Here is a 16,957-nt window from a genome sequence, read left to right on the forward strand (position 1 = left end):
GATAATAATAGTAATAATAGTAATAATAATAATAATAATAATATGATAATAATATGATAATATTATAATGATAATGATAATAATGATAATAATGATGATAATAATAATGATATTGATAATGATAATAATGATAATGATAATGATTAATAATAATAATAATGATAATAATAGTAATAATAATAATAATAATGATAATGATAATAATAATAATAATAATAATAATAATAATAATAATAATAATAATAATAATAATAATAATAATAATAATAATAATTTATAATAATCATTAGAAAAAGCTCGTTAAGGCCCAGCCAGCCCCTCCCCCAACCCAAAAATGACCAGAAAAGGAGTTTTTTTCCCAAAAAAACCTTTAATAAATACAAGGAGGGGAAGCTCCCAGTGCTCCCAGTAAGGGCTCGGGGCTCCCAGTTCCATTTTGGGGAGAAAAGGGGGATTTTGAGGGGAGAAAAAGGCGGGAAAACGTGAGGGGAGAAAAGGGCGGGAAAACGTGAGGGGAAAAAAGGCGGGAAAACGTGAGGGGAGAAAAGGGCGGGAAAACGTGAGGGGAAAAAGGCGGGAAAACGTGAGGGGAAAAAGGCGGGAAAATGCCGGAAAAGGCCAAGAAAAAGCCAGAAAAGGCTGGAAAATGCCAGAAAATGCTGGAAAAAGGTCAGGAAGATGCCAGAAAAGGCCCAGAAAATGCTAGAAAAGGCCGGAAAAAGCCGGAAAAGGCCACAAGGGTGAGGGGAAAAGGCCCGGAAAAGGCAAGAAAAGGGCAATAAAAGGTCAGGAAAAGGCCGGAAAAGTCCGGAAAAGGCCAGAAAATGCTGGGAAAAGACCAGAAAAAGCCGGAAAAAGGCAATAAAAGGTCAAGAAAAGTCTGGGAAAGTCCAGAAAAAGTCAGGAAAAGGTCAGGAAAAGGCCGGAAAAGGCCGGAAAAAGGCAATAAAAGGTCAGAAAAAGGCCCAGAAAAGGCTGGAAAAGGGCAATAAAAGGTCAGGAAAAGTCTGGAAAAGTCCAGAAAAATCAGAAAAAGGCCGGAAAAAGGCAATAAAAGGTCAGGAAAAGGCCCAGAAAAGGCCGGAAAAGGGCAATAAAAGGCCCGGAAAAGGCTGGAAAAGTCCGGAAAAGGCCAGAAAATGCTGGGAAAAGGCAGTAAAAGGCTGGTAAAGGTCAGGAAAATTCCGGAAAAGTCCGGCGAAGGCTCCGGCGTCAGAAGGCGGCGGCGCCGCGCGTCAGCGTCAGCACGGCGTCCATCCAGATGCGCAGCGCCTCGGCGCTCGGCGCCACCAGCCAGAACAGGCGCTCGTAGGTCTTGAGGCAGAAGGTGAGGCGCGGGTTGGGGCTCTGGGGGGCACTTGGGGGTCAGAAATGGGGGGCAGGGGGTGGCTGGGGGGGGGGGGGTCCCCCAGAGGTGTGGGTCGTGATGTGACCCACGGATCCCGGTGTGACCCATAGATCCCAAAGTGACCCATGGATCCCGAACTGACCCGTGGATCCCAAACTGACCCACGGATCCCAAACTGACCCACGGATCCCAAACTGACCCACGGATCCCAAAGTGACCCATGGATCCCAAAGTGACCCATGGATCCCAAAGTGACCCATGGATCCCGAACTGACCCATGGATCCCAAACTGACCCACGGATCCCAAACTGACCCACGGATCCCAAACTGACCCATGGATCCCGAACTGACCCACGGATCCCAGTGTGACCCACGGATTAGAGTGTGACCCATGGATTCCAGTGTGACCCATGGATCCCGAACTGACCCACAGATCCTGATGTGACCCACGAATTAGAGTGTGACCCATAGATCCCAAACTGACCCATGGATCCCAAACTGACCCATGGATCCCAAACTGACCCATAGATCCCAAACTGACCCACGGATCCCAAACTGACCCATGGATCCCAAAGTGACCCATGGATTCCATCGTGACCCATAGATCCCAAAGTGACCCACGGATCCCAAACTGACCCATAGATCCCAGTGTGACCCATGGATTCCAGTGTGACCCATGGATCCCAGTGTGACCCATGGATCCCAAAGTGACCCATGGATACCAAACTGACCCACAGATCCCAAACTGACCCATAGATCCCAAACTGACCCACGGATCCCAAAATGACCCATGAATCCCAAAGTGACCATAGATTCCATTGTGACCCATAGATCCCAAACTGACCCATGGATCCCGGTGTGACCCATAGATCCCAAAGTGACCCATGGATCCCAAACTGACTCACAGATCCCAAACTGACCCATGGATCCCAAACTGACCCATGGATCCCAAACTGACCCACGGATCCCAAACTGACCCATGGATCCCAAACTGACCCATGGATCCCAAACTGACCCACGAATCCCAAACTGACCCATGGATCCCAAACTGACCCACGGATCCCAAACTGACCCACAGATCCCAAACTGACCCATGGATTCCAGCATGACCCATAGATCCCAAACTGACCCATAGATCCCAGTGTGACCCACAGATCCCAGTGTGACCCATGGATCCCAAACTGACCCACAGATCCCAAACTGACTCACAGATCCCAAACTGACCCATGGATCCCAAACTGAGCCATAGATCCCAGTGTAACCCACGGATCCCAAACCGACCCACAGATCCCAAACTGACCCATGGATTCCAGCGTGACCCACGGATCCCAAACTGACCCATGGATCCCGAACTGACCCACGGATCCCAAACTGACCCATAGATCCCAGTGTGACCCATGGATTCCAGTGTGACCCATGGATCCCAGTGTGACCCACAGATTCCAACCAGATCCACGAGTCCCAATGTGACCCACAGACCCCACCCCGCCCCACAGACCCCACAGACCCCACAGACCCCACAGACCCCACTGACCCCACCCTGCCCCACACACCTTACCCCGCCCCACAGACCCCTCCCCACCCCACAGACCACACAGACCCCACAGACCCCTCCCCACCCCACAGACCCCACAGACCCCACCCCACCCCACAGACCCCACCTCACCTTCCCGGCCACGCGCCCGGGGTCGTACCAAACCTCCTCGATGGCCTGGAAGTAGATGACGCCCTTGAGCTTCGTCTGCGCCTGGTCTGGGGTGGGGGGGACACGATGGGGTTCACCTGAGACCCCCAAAACCCCACAGACCCCTCCCCCCCATAACCCCACATCCCCCAGACCCACATCATCCCCCCCAGACCCCCAGAATCACCCCCTGGGTACCCCCGTAATAGGCCAGGACCCTCCTCTGCGGGTCCAGGTGGAACCAGCGGCGCCGCCAGGTCTTGATGCGTCCCCCCATTTTGGTCAGGGGCCCCCTCAGGGACCCCCCCAAAATCCGCAGACCCCCGACAGCCTCGGGCCGGTGGCCCCGGGCCCGCAGGGCACAGAGCAGGTCGGGCTGGAGACCCCCACCCCAAAAAAAAAACCAAAGTCAGAACCCACAGAAATTCGGGACCCCCAGAACCCCCAAAATTGGTGGGTGAGCCCCAAAATGCAGCCCAGGAAGGAGCTAAAATCCCACCCAGATGCTTGAGATGCTCCAAAATCCTCCCCAAAACCCCTCCAAAATCCCCCCCCTAAAATCACCTCAAAATCCCCCTCAAATCCCCCCCAAATTCACCCCAAATTTTCCTAAAATCCCTCAAAAATCCCCCCAAAATCCTCCTCAAAATCCGCCCCAAATCCTCCCCAAATTTTTCCCAAATCCTTCTAAAATCCCCCCAAAATCCTCCTCAAAATCTGCCCCAAATCCTCCCCAAATTTTCCCCAAATCCTCCCCAAAATCCGCCCAAAATTTTCCCCAAATCCCCCCCAAAATCCCTCCAAAATCCTCCCAAAATCCCCCTCAAAAATCCTCCCCATATTTTCCCAAAATCCTCCCCAAATCCTTTCCAAAATCCGCCCCAAATCTGCCCCAAATCCGTCCAAAATCTCCCCAAAATTTTCCCAAAATCCCCCAAAATTTTCCCCAAATCCCCCCAAATTTTCCTCCCAAAATTCCCCCCAAAAATCCCCCGTGGGTGGGGGAGGGGGTCACCTCAGTAGGGGGCGTGGCCTCAGCCGGAACGGGCGTGGCCTCTGCGGGAGTGGGCGTGGCCTCACCACAAATGGGCGTGTCCTCCGTGGGCGTGGCCTTGGCAGCTTTCCGGGCCTCCTGGGGCGCAGGAAAAAAAAAATAACCACGCCCCCTTCCGACCACACCCAACCCCAACCCCACGCAGGAATTTGCATGTAAAGGCCACGCCCACCGAGGCCACGCCCACAGACGAGGCCACGCCCCCTCACCCTGGCGCGGAGGAGCCGCTCGCGCTCGGCCAAAGCTTCCCGGACGCGGCGCTCCAGTTCGGCCAGTCTGAGACAGGCACTGGGGAAACTGGGAGGTCACTGGGGGCGTTTTGGGGGGAATTTGGGGGATTTTGGGCAATTTTGGGGAGTTTGGGACAGTTCGGGGTCGTTTTTGGGTTGATTTGGGGTGGGGATTGGGGTGGTTTTGGGGCGGTTTTGGGACATTTTGGGACATTTTGGGTGATTTTGGGTGATTTCGGGAGATTTTGGGGTGGTTTTGGGGTGGTTTTGGTGGGATTTTGGGGGATTTTGGGCAATTTTGGGGAGTTTGGGACAGTTCGGGGTCGTTTTTGGTTTGTTTTGGGGTGGTTTTGGGGGGATTTTGGGGGATTTTGGGACAATTTTGGGTGATTTCGGGAGATTTTGGGGTGGTTTTGGGGGGATTTTGGGCAATTTTGGGCAATTTTGGGGAGTTTGGGACAGTTCGGGGTCGTTTTTGGGTTGTTTTGGGGTGGGGTTTGGGGCGGTTTTGGGGGATTTTGGGACATTTTGGGTGATTTCGGGAGATTTTGGGGTGGTTTTGGGGTGGTTCTGGTGGGATTTTGGGGGATTTTGGGCAATTTTGGGGAGTTTGGGACAGTTCGGGGTCGTTTTTGGGTTGTTTTGGGGTGGGGTTTGGGGCGGTTTTGGGGGATTTTGGGACATTTTGGGTGATTTCGGGAGATTTTGGGGTGGTTTTGGGGTGGTTCTGGTGGGATTTTGGGGGATTTTGGGCAATTTTGGGGAGTTTGGGACAGTTCGGGGTCGTTTTTGGGTTGTTTTGGGGTGGGGTTTGGGGCGGTTTTGGGGGATTTTGGGAGATTTTGGGAGATTTTGGGACATTTTGGGGTGATTTTGGGTGATTTCGGGAGATTTTGGGGTGGTTTTGGGGGGATTTTGGGGGATTTTGGGCAATTCTGGGGTGATTTGGGGTGATTTGGGGAGATTTTGGGGTGGTTTTGGGGGGATTTTGAGGTGATTTTGGGGTGACTTTGCGGGATTTTGGGACAGTTCGGGGTGGTTTTGGGGCGGTTTGGGTGGGTTTGGGTTGTTTTGGGGCAATTTTGGGCGGTTTTGGGGTGGTTTTAGGTCAGATTTGAGGGGGGACTTTGGGGGTCAGTTTTGGGTCACTTTGGGGTCACTTTTGGGTCATTTTTGGGTCAGTTTGGGGTCATTTTTGGGTCAATTTTAGGCCAATTTTTGGGTCAGTTTGGGGCTATTTTTGAGGTCGCTCCGGGGTCACTCAGGGGTCATTCCGGGGTCACTCCGGGGTCACTCAGGGGTCACTCCGGGGTCACTCCGGGGTCACTCAGGGGTCATTCCGGGGTCACTCCGGGGTCACTCAGGGGTCACTCAGGGGTCACTCCGGGGTCACTCCGGGGTCACTCGGGGGTCACTCAGGGGTCACTCCGGGGTCACTCCGGCCTCACCTGTAGGACTCCGCGTCCAGCTGCACCTCCAGCGCACCTGGCGGGGGAGGGGAAAGGGGGAGGGGCGGGGACACAAATCAGAGACCACACCCCAGCCCCTCCCCCAGCCCCTCCCCCCACCCCCCCAGCCCCTCCCCCACTCACCCTGGCCGTGGTGGGAGCGGGGCCGGGGGGGTTGGGGGGGTCCCGGCCGGGCCCCCCCGCGGCGTCGGGGGAGGCTGTCGGACCTCTGGAGGCCAATGGCGCCCTGGGGACGGCCAGGGGTCACTCAGGGGTCACTCAGGGGTCACTCAGGGTCAGTCAGGGTCAGTCAGGGGTCAGAGGTCACTTAGGGTCACTCAGGGTCACTCAGGGTCACTCAGGGTCTCTCAGGGGTCACTCAGGGTCACTCAAGGGTCACTCAGGGGTCACTCAGGGGTCACTCAGGGTCTCTCAGGGGTCACTCAGGGTCACTCAAGGGTCACTGAGGGGTCACTGAGGGGTCACTGAGGGGTCACTCAGGGTCACTCAGGGGTCACTCAGGGGTCACTCAGGGTCAGTGAGGGGTCAGTCAGGGGTCAGTCAGGGGTCAGAGGTCACTTAGGGTCACTCAGGGTCTCTCAGGGGTCACTCAGGGGTCACTCAGGGGTCACTCAGGGTCACTCAGGGTCACTCAGGGGTCACTCAGGGGTCACTCAGGGTCAGTGAGGGGTCAGTCAGGGGTCAGTCAGGGGTCAGAGGTCACTTAGGGTCACTCAGGGTCTCTCAGGGGTCACTCAGGGGTCACTCAGGGGTCACTCAGGGTCACTCAGGGTCACTCAGTGGTCACTCAGGGGTCACTCAGGGTCAGTCAGGGGTCAGTCAGGGGTCAGTCAGGGGTCAGAGGTCACTTAGGGTCACTCAGGGTCACTCAGGGGTCACTCAGGGGTCACTCAGGGTCACTCAGGGGTCACTCTGGGTCACTCAGGGGTCACTCAGGGTCACTCAGGGGTCACTCAGGGTCACTCGGGGGTCACTCAGGGGTCACTCAGGGGTCACTCAGGGGTCACTCAGGGGTCACTCAGGGGTCACTTGGGTCACTCAGGGGTCACTCGGGGGTCACTCAGGGTCACTCAGGGGTCACTCAGGGGTCACTCAGGGGTCACTCGGTCACTCAGGGGTCACTCGGGGGTCACTCAGGGGTCACTCAGGGGTCACTCGGGGGTCACTCAGGGGTCACTCAGGGGTCACTCGGGGTCACCTGCACCGAGCTGCGCAGGGCCAGCACCCGGGGGGGGTCGCAGGGGGGGCCCAGGAGGATCCAGCGCCGATCGGTGCAGTGCGAGAACATCAGCTGGGGGCCCGAAAACACCCAAAATCACCCCAAAATCAGCCAGAATCACCCCAAAATCACCCAAAATCACCCAAAATCACCCGAAATCACCCCAAAATCACCCCAAAATCAGCCAAAATCACCCAAAATCACCCGAAATCATCCCAAAATCACCCAAAATCACCAAAAATCACCCGAAATCACCCCAAAATCACCCCAAATCACCCTAAAATCATCCCCAAATCACTAAAATTCACCAATCACCATGAAATAACCAAAATCACCTGAAAATCGCCCAAAATCACCCCAAAATCACCCGAATTACCCCAAAAATCACTCCAAAATCACCGGAAATCACTGAAATTTACCAATCACTCCCATAATCACCCCAAAATCACCCAAATTACCCCAAAATCACCCAAATTACCCCAAAATCACCCAAAATCACCCAAAAATCACCCAAATTAGCCCAGAATCACACAAATTACCCCAAAATCACCCCAAATCACCCCAAAATCACCAAAAATGGTCCCAAAATCACCCAAATTACCCGAAAATCACCAAAAATCACCCCAAAATCACCCAAATTACCCCAAAATCACCCAAAATCACCCCAAAATCACCCAAATTACCCCAAAATCACCAAAAATGGCCCCAAAATCACCCAAACCCCCCCCCCAAAATTCCCCCTCCCCCCCATCCCCCACCTGCCCCCCCGCCGTCACCGCCGCCTGTGACGTCATCGTCTCTGACGTCACCGCCGCCGCCCCTCCCCCCCCCTCCTGCGGGGGGGGCTCGTCCTAAAAAAACCAAAAAAAACAAAAAAATAAAAAATAAAAAATAAAGGGGTGGGGGGAGGGGCGGGAGTGACGTCACTGCCCCCTTTTCCCCCCTCCCCCCACTCGGGGTGGGGGAGGGGCGGGCGGGGGGGGGCCCCGCCCTGGTCGGACCGGTTGGGTGGGGGGAGGGGCGGGGGAGGGGTGGGGGAGGGGCGCACCTCCAGCCTCAGCCCTTCCAGCGCCGCCGCCGTCCCGTCCTGGCTCCCAGTTCGGACCAGTTCGGACCAGTTTGGACCAGTTCGGCTTCCCAGTCCCTCCCAGTTCCCTCCCAGTCCATCCCAGTTTGTCCCAGTTGCCCCCAGACCCTCTCCCAGTCCATCCCAGTCCCTCCCAGTCCATCCCAGTCCATCCCAGTCCCTCCCAGTTCATCCCAGTTTGTCCCAGTTTGTCCCAGTCCATCCCAGTCCCCTCCCAGTCCATTCCCAGTCCATCCCAGTATAACCCAGTCCAACCTGGACCCTTCCCAGTTTGTCCCAGTGCTGCCGTGAGGCCTCCCAGTCCCTCCCAGTTCATCCCAGTTCGTCCCAGACCCTCTCCCAGTCCATCCCAGTTCCCCCCAGTCCCATCCCAGTCCATCCCAGTCCCTCCCAGTTCATCCCAGTCCCTCCCAGTTCGATCCCAGTTTATCCCAGTCCATCCCAGTTTGATCCCAGTCCATTCCCAGTCCATCCCAGTCCATCCCAGTTTGTCCCAGTTCAATCCCAGTTTGATCCCAGTCCATCCCAGTCCATCCCAGTCCATCCCAGTCCCTCCCAGTCCATCCCAGTCCCTCCCAGTCCATCCCAGTCCATCCCAGTCCATCCCAGTCCAATCCCAGTCCATCCCAGTCCATCCCAGTCCCTCCCAGTCCAATCCCAGTTTGTCCCAGTCCATCCCAGTCCCTCCCAGTCCCTCCCAGTCCATCCCAGTTTGTCCCAGTCCATCCCAGTTCAATCCCAGTCCATCCCAGTCCATCCCAGTCCATCCCAGTTCATCCCAGTCCATCCCAGTCCATCCCAGTCCATCCCAGTCCATCCCAGTCCATCCCAGTCCAATCCCAGTCCATCCCAGTCCATCCCAGTCCAATCCCAGTCCAATCCCAGTCCATCCCAGTCCATCCCAGTCCATCCCAGTCCATCCCAGTTTGTCCCAGTCCATCCCAGTCCCTCCCAGTCCAATCCCAGTCCAATCCCAGTCCATCCCAGTCCATCCCAGTCCCTCCCAGTCCAATCCCAGTTTGTCCCAGTCCATCCCAGTCCCTCCCAGTCCAATCCCAGTTTGTCCCAGTTCATCCCAGTCCCTCCCAGTCCATCCCAGTTCAATCCCAGTCCCTCCCAGTCCAATCCCAGTTTGTCCCAGTCTATCCCAGTTCAATCCCAGTCCATCCCAGTCCATCCCAGTCCAATCCCAGTTTGTCCCAGTCTATCCCAGTTCAATCCCAGTTTGTCCCAGTCCATCCCAGTCCATCCCAGTCTCACCCCTCCGCTCTCCTCTCCCCCCCCGCTGGGGGAGGGGGGGGTCTCTCCCCCGCCGCGTTGCACCATGGGAGCCGCTCCCGGGGTGGGGGAGGGGCGGGGTCAAAGGTCACCGGACCCGCGGTGGGGGCGGGGCGGGGTCCGCCCTCCCCTCCCCCCTCCCCTCCCGGGACCCCCCGGAGCCGCCGCGAGCGCACCTGGCCGGGCGGGGGAGGGGCGCTGACGTCAGCGCCACTTCCGCCTCACCTGGAGAAAAGGGGGCGGGGCTGGAACCGCGACGAGGCCACGCCCCCTTTATCCCTCCCCTTCCCCCCCTCTCATTCCATTAAGCCACGCCCACTTCAGCCACGGAACCGCTTTTATTTGGATTGGCGGGAACGCGCGGAGGGGGCGTGGCCGGGAGGGCGTGGCCAAAGGGGGTTTACAAATTTCTCCGAGTCAAAATGGGCGTGGTTTGAGCCGGAAGTGGGCGCGGCTTTCACCCGGAAGTGGCCGCACTTTGAGCCAAAATCCGGGCGTGATTTCAGCCGGAAGTGGGCGTGGCTTCAACCGGAAGTGAGCGCGTTTTCCACCGGAAGAGACGCACAGTTTCAGCTGGGAGTGGGCGTGGTCTGAGCCGGAAGTAGGCGTGTTTTCCGGCGGAAATGGGCGTGGCTAAGGATCATCCTGGATCCCGCAGCGCAGATTGGCCGGGATGGCGATGTCTGAGGAAAGGGGGGGGGGGGAGGGGAGAAAGGGGCGGGGTTAAAGGGGTGAGGGAGGGGTCAGAGGGGTGGGGGAGGGGTTTAAGGGGTGGGGGAGGGGCCGAACCCATCAGGCGGGGGCGGGGCAGGTCCAGCCGCTCCATCAGGGCCACGAAGTCGTCGACGCCGAGCGTCAGGCGGGGGTTGTGGCGCCGCTCCTCCCCCACCGTGGAGACCGTGTGACCTGGGGGGAGGGGCGGTGACCCCTGAGTGACCCTGAGTGACCTCAGTGACCCAAGTAACCATGAGTAACCCCTGAGTGACCCTGAGTGACCTCAGTGACCCAAGTGACCCCTGAGTGACCCCTGAGTGACCCTGAGTGACCCCGGAGTGAAGCTGAGTGACCCCTGCATGACCCTGAGTGACCCTGAGTGACCCCGAGTGACCACTGAGTGACCCCTGAGTGACCCGAGTGACCCCTGAGTGACCCTGAGTGACCCCGGAGTGACCCTGAGTGACCTCAATGACCCTGAGTGACCCCTGAGTGACCCTGAGTGACCCCTGAGTGACCCCGGAGTGACCCTGACTGACCACTGAGTGACCCTGAGTGACCCTGGAGTGACCCCTGCATGACCCTGAGTGACCCTGAGTGACCCCAAGTGACCACTGAGTGACTCTGAGTGACCCCGGAGTGACCCTGAGTGACCTCAATGACCCTGAGTGACCCCTGAGTGACTCCCAGTGACCCTTGAGTGACCCCTGAGTGACCCCAGAGTGACCACTGAGTGACCCCTGAGTTCCATCTTGTTCCTTGAGGTGGACTGGGACAAACTGGGATGGACTGGGACAAACTGGGATGAACTGGGAGGGGTTACTGGGACCTCCCCCGCCCCTCCCCCACCTCGCGGCCCCTCCCCCACCCCCCGAGCCCCTCCCCCACCCGCCTAGCCATGCCGGGGGTTGCACTGGGATAAACTGGGATAAACTGGGACAAACTGGGAGGGGTTACCGGGACCTCCCCCTCCCCCACCGCCCCTCCCCCACCCCCCGAGCCCCTCCCCCACCCCCCGGAGCCCCTCCCCCACCCGCGTAGTCGTGCCCGGGGTAGATCCGGCAGCTCTCGGGGAGGGTGAAGATTCGCTCGTGCACGGAGCGGTGCAGGGTGCGCGCGCAGCCTGGGGGGGCGGGGCAATGACGTCATTGGCCACGCCCCCAGGCCACGCCCAGGTCACCCCTGAAGCCATCCCAGTTCATTCCCAGTTCATCCCAGTGAGCCCAAACCTCCTTTAAACCCCTCCCAGTTCATCCCAGTAACTCCCAGTTCAGCCCAGTTCATCCCAGTTCATCCCAGTCCCTCCCAGTTCAATCCCAGTCCATCCCAGTCCCTCCCAGTATCCCCAGTGTCCGTCCCAGTCCCTCCCAGTCCCTCCCAGTCCCTCCCAGTAACTCCCAGTTCATCCCAGTCCATCCCAGTCCCTCCCAGTCCCTCCCAGTCCCTCCCAGTCCCCTTCCAGTCCATCCCAGTTCATCCCAGTCCATCCCAGTTCAATCCCAGTTTATCCCAGTTCATCCCAGTCCCTCCCAGTCCCTCCCAGTCCCTCCCAGTCCCTCCCAGTCCATCCCAGTCCAACCCAGTTCCCTCCCAGTCCCTCCCAGTCCCTCCCAGTCCATCCCAGTCCCTCCCAGTCCCCCCCAGTCCCTCCCAGTCCCTCCCAGTCCCTCCCAGTCCATCCCAGTCCCTCCCAGTTCCCTCCCAGTCCCTCCCAGTCCCTCCCAGTCCATCCCAGTCCCTCCCAGTCCCTCCCAGTCCCTCCCAGTCCCTCCCAGTCCCTCCCAGTCCATCCCAGTCCCTCCCAGTCCCTCCCAGTTCCCTCCCAGTCCCTCCCAGTCCATCCCAGTCCCTCCCAGTTCCCTCCCAGTCCCTCCCAGTCCCTCCCAGTCCCTCCCAGTCCATCCCAGTTCAATCCCAGTTCATCCCAGTCCATCCCAGTCCATCCCAGTTCATCCCAGTCCATCCCAGTCCCTCCCAGTCCCTCCCAGTCCATCCCAGTTCATCCCAGTCCATCCCAGTCCATCCCAGTCCATCCCAGTCCATCCCAGTCCCTCCCAGTCCATCCCAGTTCCCTCCCAGTCCATCCCAGTCCATCCCAGTCCATCCCAGTCCATCCCAGTCCCTCCCAGTCCATCCCAGTTCCCTCCCAGTCCATCCCAGTCCATCCCAGTCCCTCCCAGTCCATCCCAGTTCAATCCCAGTCCATCCCAGTCCATCCCAGTCCCTCCCAGTCCCTCCCAGTCCATCCCAGTCCCTCCCAGTCCATCCCAGTCCATCCCAGTCCATCCCAGTTCAATCCCAGTCCCTCCCAGTCCCTCCCAGTCCATCCCAGTTCAATCCCAGTCCATCCCAGTCCATCCCAGTCCATCCCAGTTCCCTCCCAGTCCCTCCCAGTCCATCCCAGTCCATCCCAGTCCCTCCCAGTCCATCCCAGTTCAATCCCAGTCCATCCCAGTCCCTCCCAGTCCATCCCAGTTACCCTGCTGGAAGTCGGTGCGGCCGCAGCCCCGGATCAGCAGCGCGTCCCCGGTGAAGGCCATGCTGGAATCATCCAGAACAAACGTGACGCAGCCGGGGGTGTGCCCGGGGGTGGGGACCACGCGCAGCGCCTGGGGACCCCAAAAAACCGTCAGGGGACCCCAAAAATCAAACTGGGGACCCCAAAAACCTGTCAGGGGACCCCGAAATCCAAACTGGGACCCCAAAAACTAAACTGGGACCCCAAAAAACCGTCAGGGGACCCCAAAAATCAAACTGGGGACCCCAAAAATCAAACTGGGACCTCCAAAAAACCATCAGGGACCCCAAAAATCAAACTGGGGACCCCGAAATCCAAACTGGGACCCCAAAAACTAAACTGGGACCCCAAAAATCAAACTGGGGACCCCGAAATCCAAACTGGGACCCCAAAAATCCAAACTGGGACCCCAAAAACCCGCCAGGGGACCCCGAAAAACCATCAGGGGACCCCAAAAAACCATCAGGGGACCCCAAAATCCAAACTGGGACCCCAAAAACCCGTCAGGGGATCCCAAAAATCAAACTGGGGACCCCAAAATCCAAACTGGGGACCCCAAAAATCAAACTGGGACCCCAAAAATCAAACTGGGACCCCAAAAAACCGTCAGGGGACCCGAAAAACTAAACTGGGCACCCCAAAAATCAAATTGGGGACCCCAAAAATCAAACTGGGGACCCCAAAAATCAAACTGGGACCCCAAAAATCAAACTGGGGACCCCAAAAATCAAACTGGGGACCCCAAAATCCAAACTGGGACCCCAAAATCTGCTCCGGGACCCCCAAAAAATCCCACCTGGGGCACCCAAACCCCCCCTCCCCCACCCAAAACCCCCCTCCCCCACCCCAAAATCTCTCCCTCCCCTCCCCCAAACTCCCCCTCCCCCACCCCAAACTCCCCCTCCCCCCACCCCAAACTCCCCTCCCCTCCCCCAAATTCCCCCTCCCCCATCCCAAACCCCCCTCCCCCACCCAAAACTCCCCCTCCCCCACCTCAAACCCCCCTCCCCCCACCCCAAACTCCCCTCCCCCACCCCACATCTCCCCCTCCCCTCCTCCAAATTCCCCTCCCCCCACCCAAACTCTCCCCCTCCCCCAACCCAAATTCCCCCTCCCCCCACCCCAAACTCCCCCTCCCCCATCCCCCCCGGACCCTCTCCCGGACCCCTCCCCCCCCCCCCCTCCATTCCCGGGGTGGGGGAGGGGCTGGTCACTCACGAACTCCCCGAAGCGCAGCTCGTCCCCCTCCCCCAGCCGCAGGTCCGCGCATGCGCCGCTGGCGCGGGAGGCGGCGCTGGCGCAGCCGAGCGCGCGCCGCAGCGCCCCCGAGCCCGTCACGTGATCCGCGTGGCAGTGCGTGTTGGCTGCGCCGTGACGTCATCGCCGCGGGAAAAGAGAGGGGGGGGGCGGGGAGTGACGTCACGGCGAGGGGAGAGGCTCCGCCCCCCCCCTCCATAACCCCCCCGGTGATTCCCAGTGAGGGCAGCGTGGGCGGGGTTTAAAGGGGTGTGGTGTTGTGGGAGGGGCTTAAAGGGCAGTGTAGGCGGGGTTTAAAGGAGTGTGGCGTTGTGGGAGGGGCTTAAATGACCACGTGGGCGGCTCTTAAAGGGCCAGCGTCTTTTAGATGCTTTTCAGACCAGGGGGAGGAGCTTAAAGGACCATGGGGGTGGGGTTTAATGGGGTGTGGCACGGTGGGAGGGGCTTAAGGGACCGCATGGGCGGGGCTTAAGGGGCACACGGGCAGCTCTTAAAGGGCCAGCGCCTTTTCAAATGGGTGGGAGGGGCTTAAAAGAGCTGGTGGGTGGGGTTTAAAGGGGTGTGGCATTGTGGGAGGGGCTTAAAGGAACACATGGGTGGCTCTTAAAGGGCCAGCGCCTTACAAGCCTGGTTGAGGCCAGTGGGAGGGGCTTAAAGGAGCATGTGGGTGGGGCTAAACTGGGCGTGTCCTCGGTGGGCGGAGCCAAAGGAGCACATAGTAAACTCTTAAAGGGCCAGCACCTTATAGGCACTTTACAGGACAGTGGGAGGGGCTTAAAGACCAGGTGGGCGGGGTTAAAAGGGGTGTGGCATTGTGGGAGGGGCTTAAAGGGACACATGGGCGGTTCTTAAAGGGCCAGCGCCTTATGAATGGTGCTTAGGCTGGTGGGAGGGGCTTAAAAAAGCATGTGGGCGGGGTTAAAAGGGGCGTGTCCTCGGTGGGCGGAGCCAAATGAGCACATAGTAAACTCTTAAAGGGCCAGCACCTTATAGGCACTTTACAAGACAGTGGGAGGGGCTTAAAGGAGCATGTGGGCGGGGCCAAAAGGGGCGTGTCCCGGGTGGGCGGGGCCCCACCTGCGTAGCGCAGGGTGAGGCCGAGCTCCCGCAGCAGCCGCAGGTCGCGGGGCACCGTCTCCAGCACGGGGTCGATGATGACGGCGTCGCCGCTGCGGGCGTCGGCCAGCAGGTAGGTGTAGGTGCAGGAGGAGGCCTCGAAGAGCTGGGGAAAACGAGGGAAAACACCCCAAAAAAATGGGGAAATCGGGAAAAAACGGGGTGGGGGAGGATGGAAGGGGCGTGGAGAGGAAAAGGTGCGAAAAAGGGGGGAAAAAAGTTTGGAAAATGGCAGAAAATGGACTCGAATTTGCCCAGAAAATCTTCAAAAATAACTCAAAATGGGCTGGAAACGCCATAAAAATCCCAAAAGTTCCTTAAGACTTCATAAAAACTTTTTAAAAGCTCCCTGAAATGACAAAACAACCCAAATAGTCCTAAAAAACTGCCCGAAAATACCTGAAAATAGCAAAAAAATTACCTGAAATGCCCTAAAAAGTCGCTAAAAATAGCAGAAAGCAACAAAAAATGTGAAAATCAGACAAAGCATCCCCAAAAAACCCCTAAAAAATCGGGAAATGGGGAAAAAAGGGGGTGGGGGAGGATGGAAGGGGCGTGGAGAGGAAAAGGTGTGAAAAACGGGGGGAAGAGTTTGGAAAATGGCAGAAAATGGACTCGAAATGGGCTGAAAATGCGGTAAAAATACCTTGAAATAGCCAAAAAAATTCCTAAAAATTCATAAAAATAGCACAAAGCGACAAAAATAGTGAAAATCAGTCAAAAGTACCGAAAATCAGTCAAAAACTGCCAAAAAATATCTCAAAATAACAAAAAAAAGCGCCTGAAACTCCCTAAAAACTCGCTAAAAATAGCACAAAGTGACAAAAAATGTGAAAATCGACCAAATCATCCCAAAAAGTGCTAAAAAATATCTCAAATTAGCCAAAAAACTGCCTGAAACTCACTAAAAAATCACTAAAAATAGCACAAAGTAACAAAAATAGTGAAAATCAGACAAAGTGCCCCAAAAACTGCCAAAAAGTATTTCAAAATAGCAAAAAAAAATGCCTGAAACTCTCTAAAACCTCCCTAAAGCATCAAAAACAATGAAAAACACCCAAATTTTCCAAAAATACAAAAAATCCCCCCAAAAATCCTTCAAAAAACACCAAAATCCCCCCCAAAAATTCCAAAAACATCAAAAATCCCCCCAAAAACACAAAACCCCCCCAAAATTTTCCAAAAACACCAAAATCCCCCCAAAATTCCTTCAAAAAATACCAAAATCCCCTAAAATCCCCCCCAAAACACCAAAATCCTCCCAAAATCCCCCCAAAATCCCCCAAATCCCCCCAAAACCACCAAAATCCCCTAAAATCCCCCCAAAACACCAAAATCCTCCCAAAATCCCAAAAATCCCCCCCAAATCCCCTCCCCCTCCCCCCCCAGTGACGTTTCCCCCCCTCCCCCACCCCGTGACCTTTGAACCCTTCCCGCCCCTCTCCCCCCCCGATTAAATCCCCCCCCCCCCCCTTTTTGCGGCCGCCCCTCCCCCACCTGGCGCAGCAGCAGCTGCCGCCCCTCCCCCCCGGCCGTGCCGAGGCCTCTCCGGCTCGCGACTGTCGCGATAGTCGCGATGGCGGCGGCCGAGAGGCGGCGGAGCAACATGGCGGCGGCGGCGGGGCCCGGGGGGGAGCGCGGCCCCTTTAAGAGCGAGGGGGCGGGGCTGAGGAGAGGCGGGAAGTTCCTTAAAAGGGCAACGGGGAAAGGGGAGGGGCCGGACTTAAAGGGGCAACGCATGGGGGAGGTTTTATTTTTATTTCTATTTTTATTTTTATTTCTATTTTTATTTCTATTTCTTTATATTATAATTTATGTTTCAGTTTATATTTTTATTTCTATTTTTATTTTTATTTCTATTTTTATTTTTATTCCTATTTCTATTTTTAATTTTATTTCTATTTCTATTTCTATTTCTATTTTATTTCTACTTCTCTTTTTATTTTTATTTCTATTTCTAATTTTAATTTTATTTCTATTTCT

General features: G+C 56.6%; 2 protein-coding genes across 5 annotated transcripts; both read right to left on the reverse strand.

Annotated features, from left to right (window-relative positions):
- Positions 1 to 350: 350 nt before the first annotated feature.
- Positions 351 to 9,495, reverse strand: PHLDB3 (pleckstrin homology like domain family B member 3). Of its 4 annotated transcripts, none has more exons than XM_086864899.1 (11): positions 9,352 to 9,471; positions 8,053 to 8,091; positions 7,763 to 7,855; positions 6,984 to 7,076; positions 5,909 to 6,011; positions 5,765 to 5,801; positions 4,296 to 4,374; positions 4,048 to 4,164; positions 3,231 to 3,408; positions 3,015 to 3,059; positions 351 to 1,314 (listed from the first exon to the last, which is right to left on the reverse strand). In XM_086864899.1, exons 1-11 carry the CDS (start codon positions 9,415 to 9,417, stop codon positions 671 to 673), a joined length of 1,494 nt encoding a protein of 497 aa, XP_086721025.1. In that variant the 5' UTR covers positions 9,418 to 9,471; the 3' UTR covers positions 351 to 670. The 4 variants fall into 4 exon arrangements, with proteins under 4 accessions (XP_086721025.1, XP_086721024.1, XP_086721027.1 ...); XM_086864898.1 differs by having other exon boundaries at positions 351 to 1,347; XM_086864901.1 differs by having other exon boundaries at positions 1,118 to 1,314; positions 3,015 to 3,100; positions 9,352 to 9,495.
- Positions 9,496 to 9,688: 193 nt separating this feature from the next.
- On the reverse strand, positions 9,689 to 16,666 carry ETHE1 (ETHE1 persulfide dioxygenase). The gene is made up of 7 exons (XM_086864906.1): positions 16,472 to 16,666; positions 14,936 to 15,080; positions 13,820 to 13,965; positions 12,563 to 12,692; positions 11,117 to 11,206; positions 10,159 to 10,275; positions 9,689 to 10,052 (listed from the first exon to the last, which is right to left on the reverse strand). The coding sequence occupies exons 1-7, from the start codon at positions 16,580 to 16,582 to the stop codon at positions 10,003 to 10,005; spliced, it is 789 nt and encodes a 262-aa protein (XP_086721032.1). The 5' UTR covers positions 16,583 to 16,666; the 3' UTR covers positions 9,689 to 10,002.
- Between the last annotated feature and the right edge of the window lie 291 nt (positions 16,667 to 16,957).

Source organism: Cyanistes caeruleus, chromosome 28, assembly GCF_971803275.1.
Source record: "Cyanistes caeruleus chromosome 28, bCyaCae1.hap1.1, whole genome shotgun sequence".
NCBI lineage: Eukaryota > Metazoa > Chordata > Aves > Passeriformes > Paridae > Cyanistes > Cyanistes caeruleus.

Bases quoted from the DNA above. Each gene is read 5' to 3' on its own strand.
- ETHE1 (XM_086864906.1), bottom strand. From the start codon at position 16,582: ATGTTGCTCCGCCGCCTCTCGGCCGCCGCCATCGCGACTATCGCGACA. The intron at 13,966-14,935 runs GTGGGGCCCCGC...GTCACGGCGCAG, and splicing joins CCTCACCCTGCGCTACGCAG to CCAACACGCACTGCCACGCG. The intron at 11,207-12,562 runs GTAACTGGGATG...CCGCCCCCCCAG, and splicing joins CCGCACCGACTTCCAGCAGG to GCTGCGCGCGCACCCTGCAC.
- PHLDB3 (XM_086864898.1), bottom strand. From the start codon at position 9,417: ATGGTGCAACGCGGCGGGGGAGAGACCCCCCCCTCCCCCAGCGGGGGG. The intron at 6,012-6,983 runs GTGACCCCGAGT...GGCCGTCCCCAG, and splicing joins CCCTGCGCAGCTCGGTGCAG to GGCGCCATTGGCCTCCAGAG. The intron at 4,165-4,295 runs GTGAGGGGGCGT...CCTGCGCCCCAG, and splicing joins AGCGGCTCCTCCGCGCCAGG to GAGGCCCGGAAAGCTGCCAA.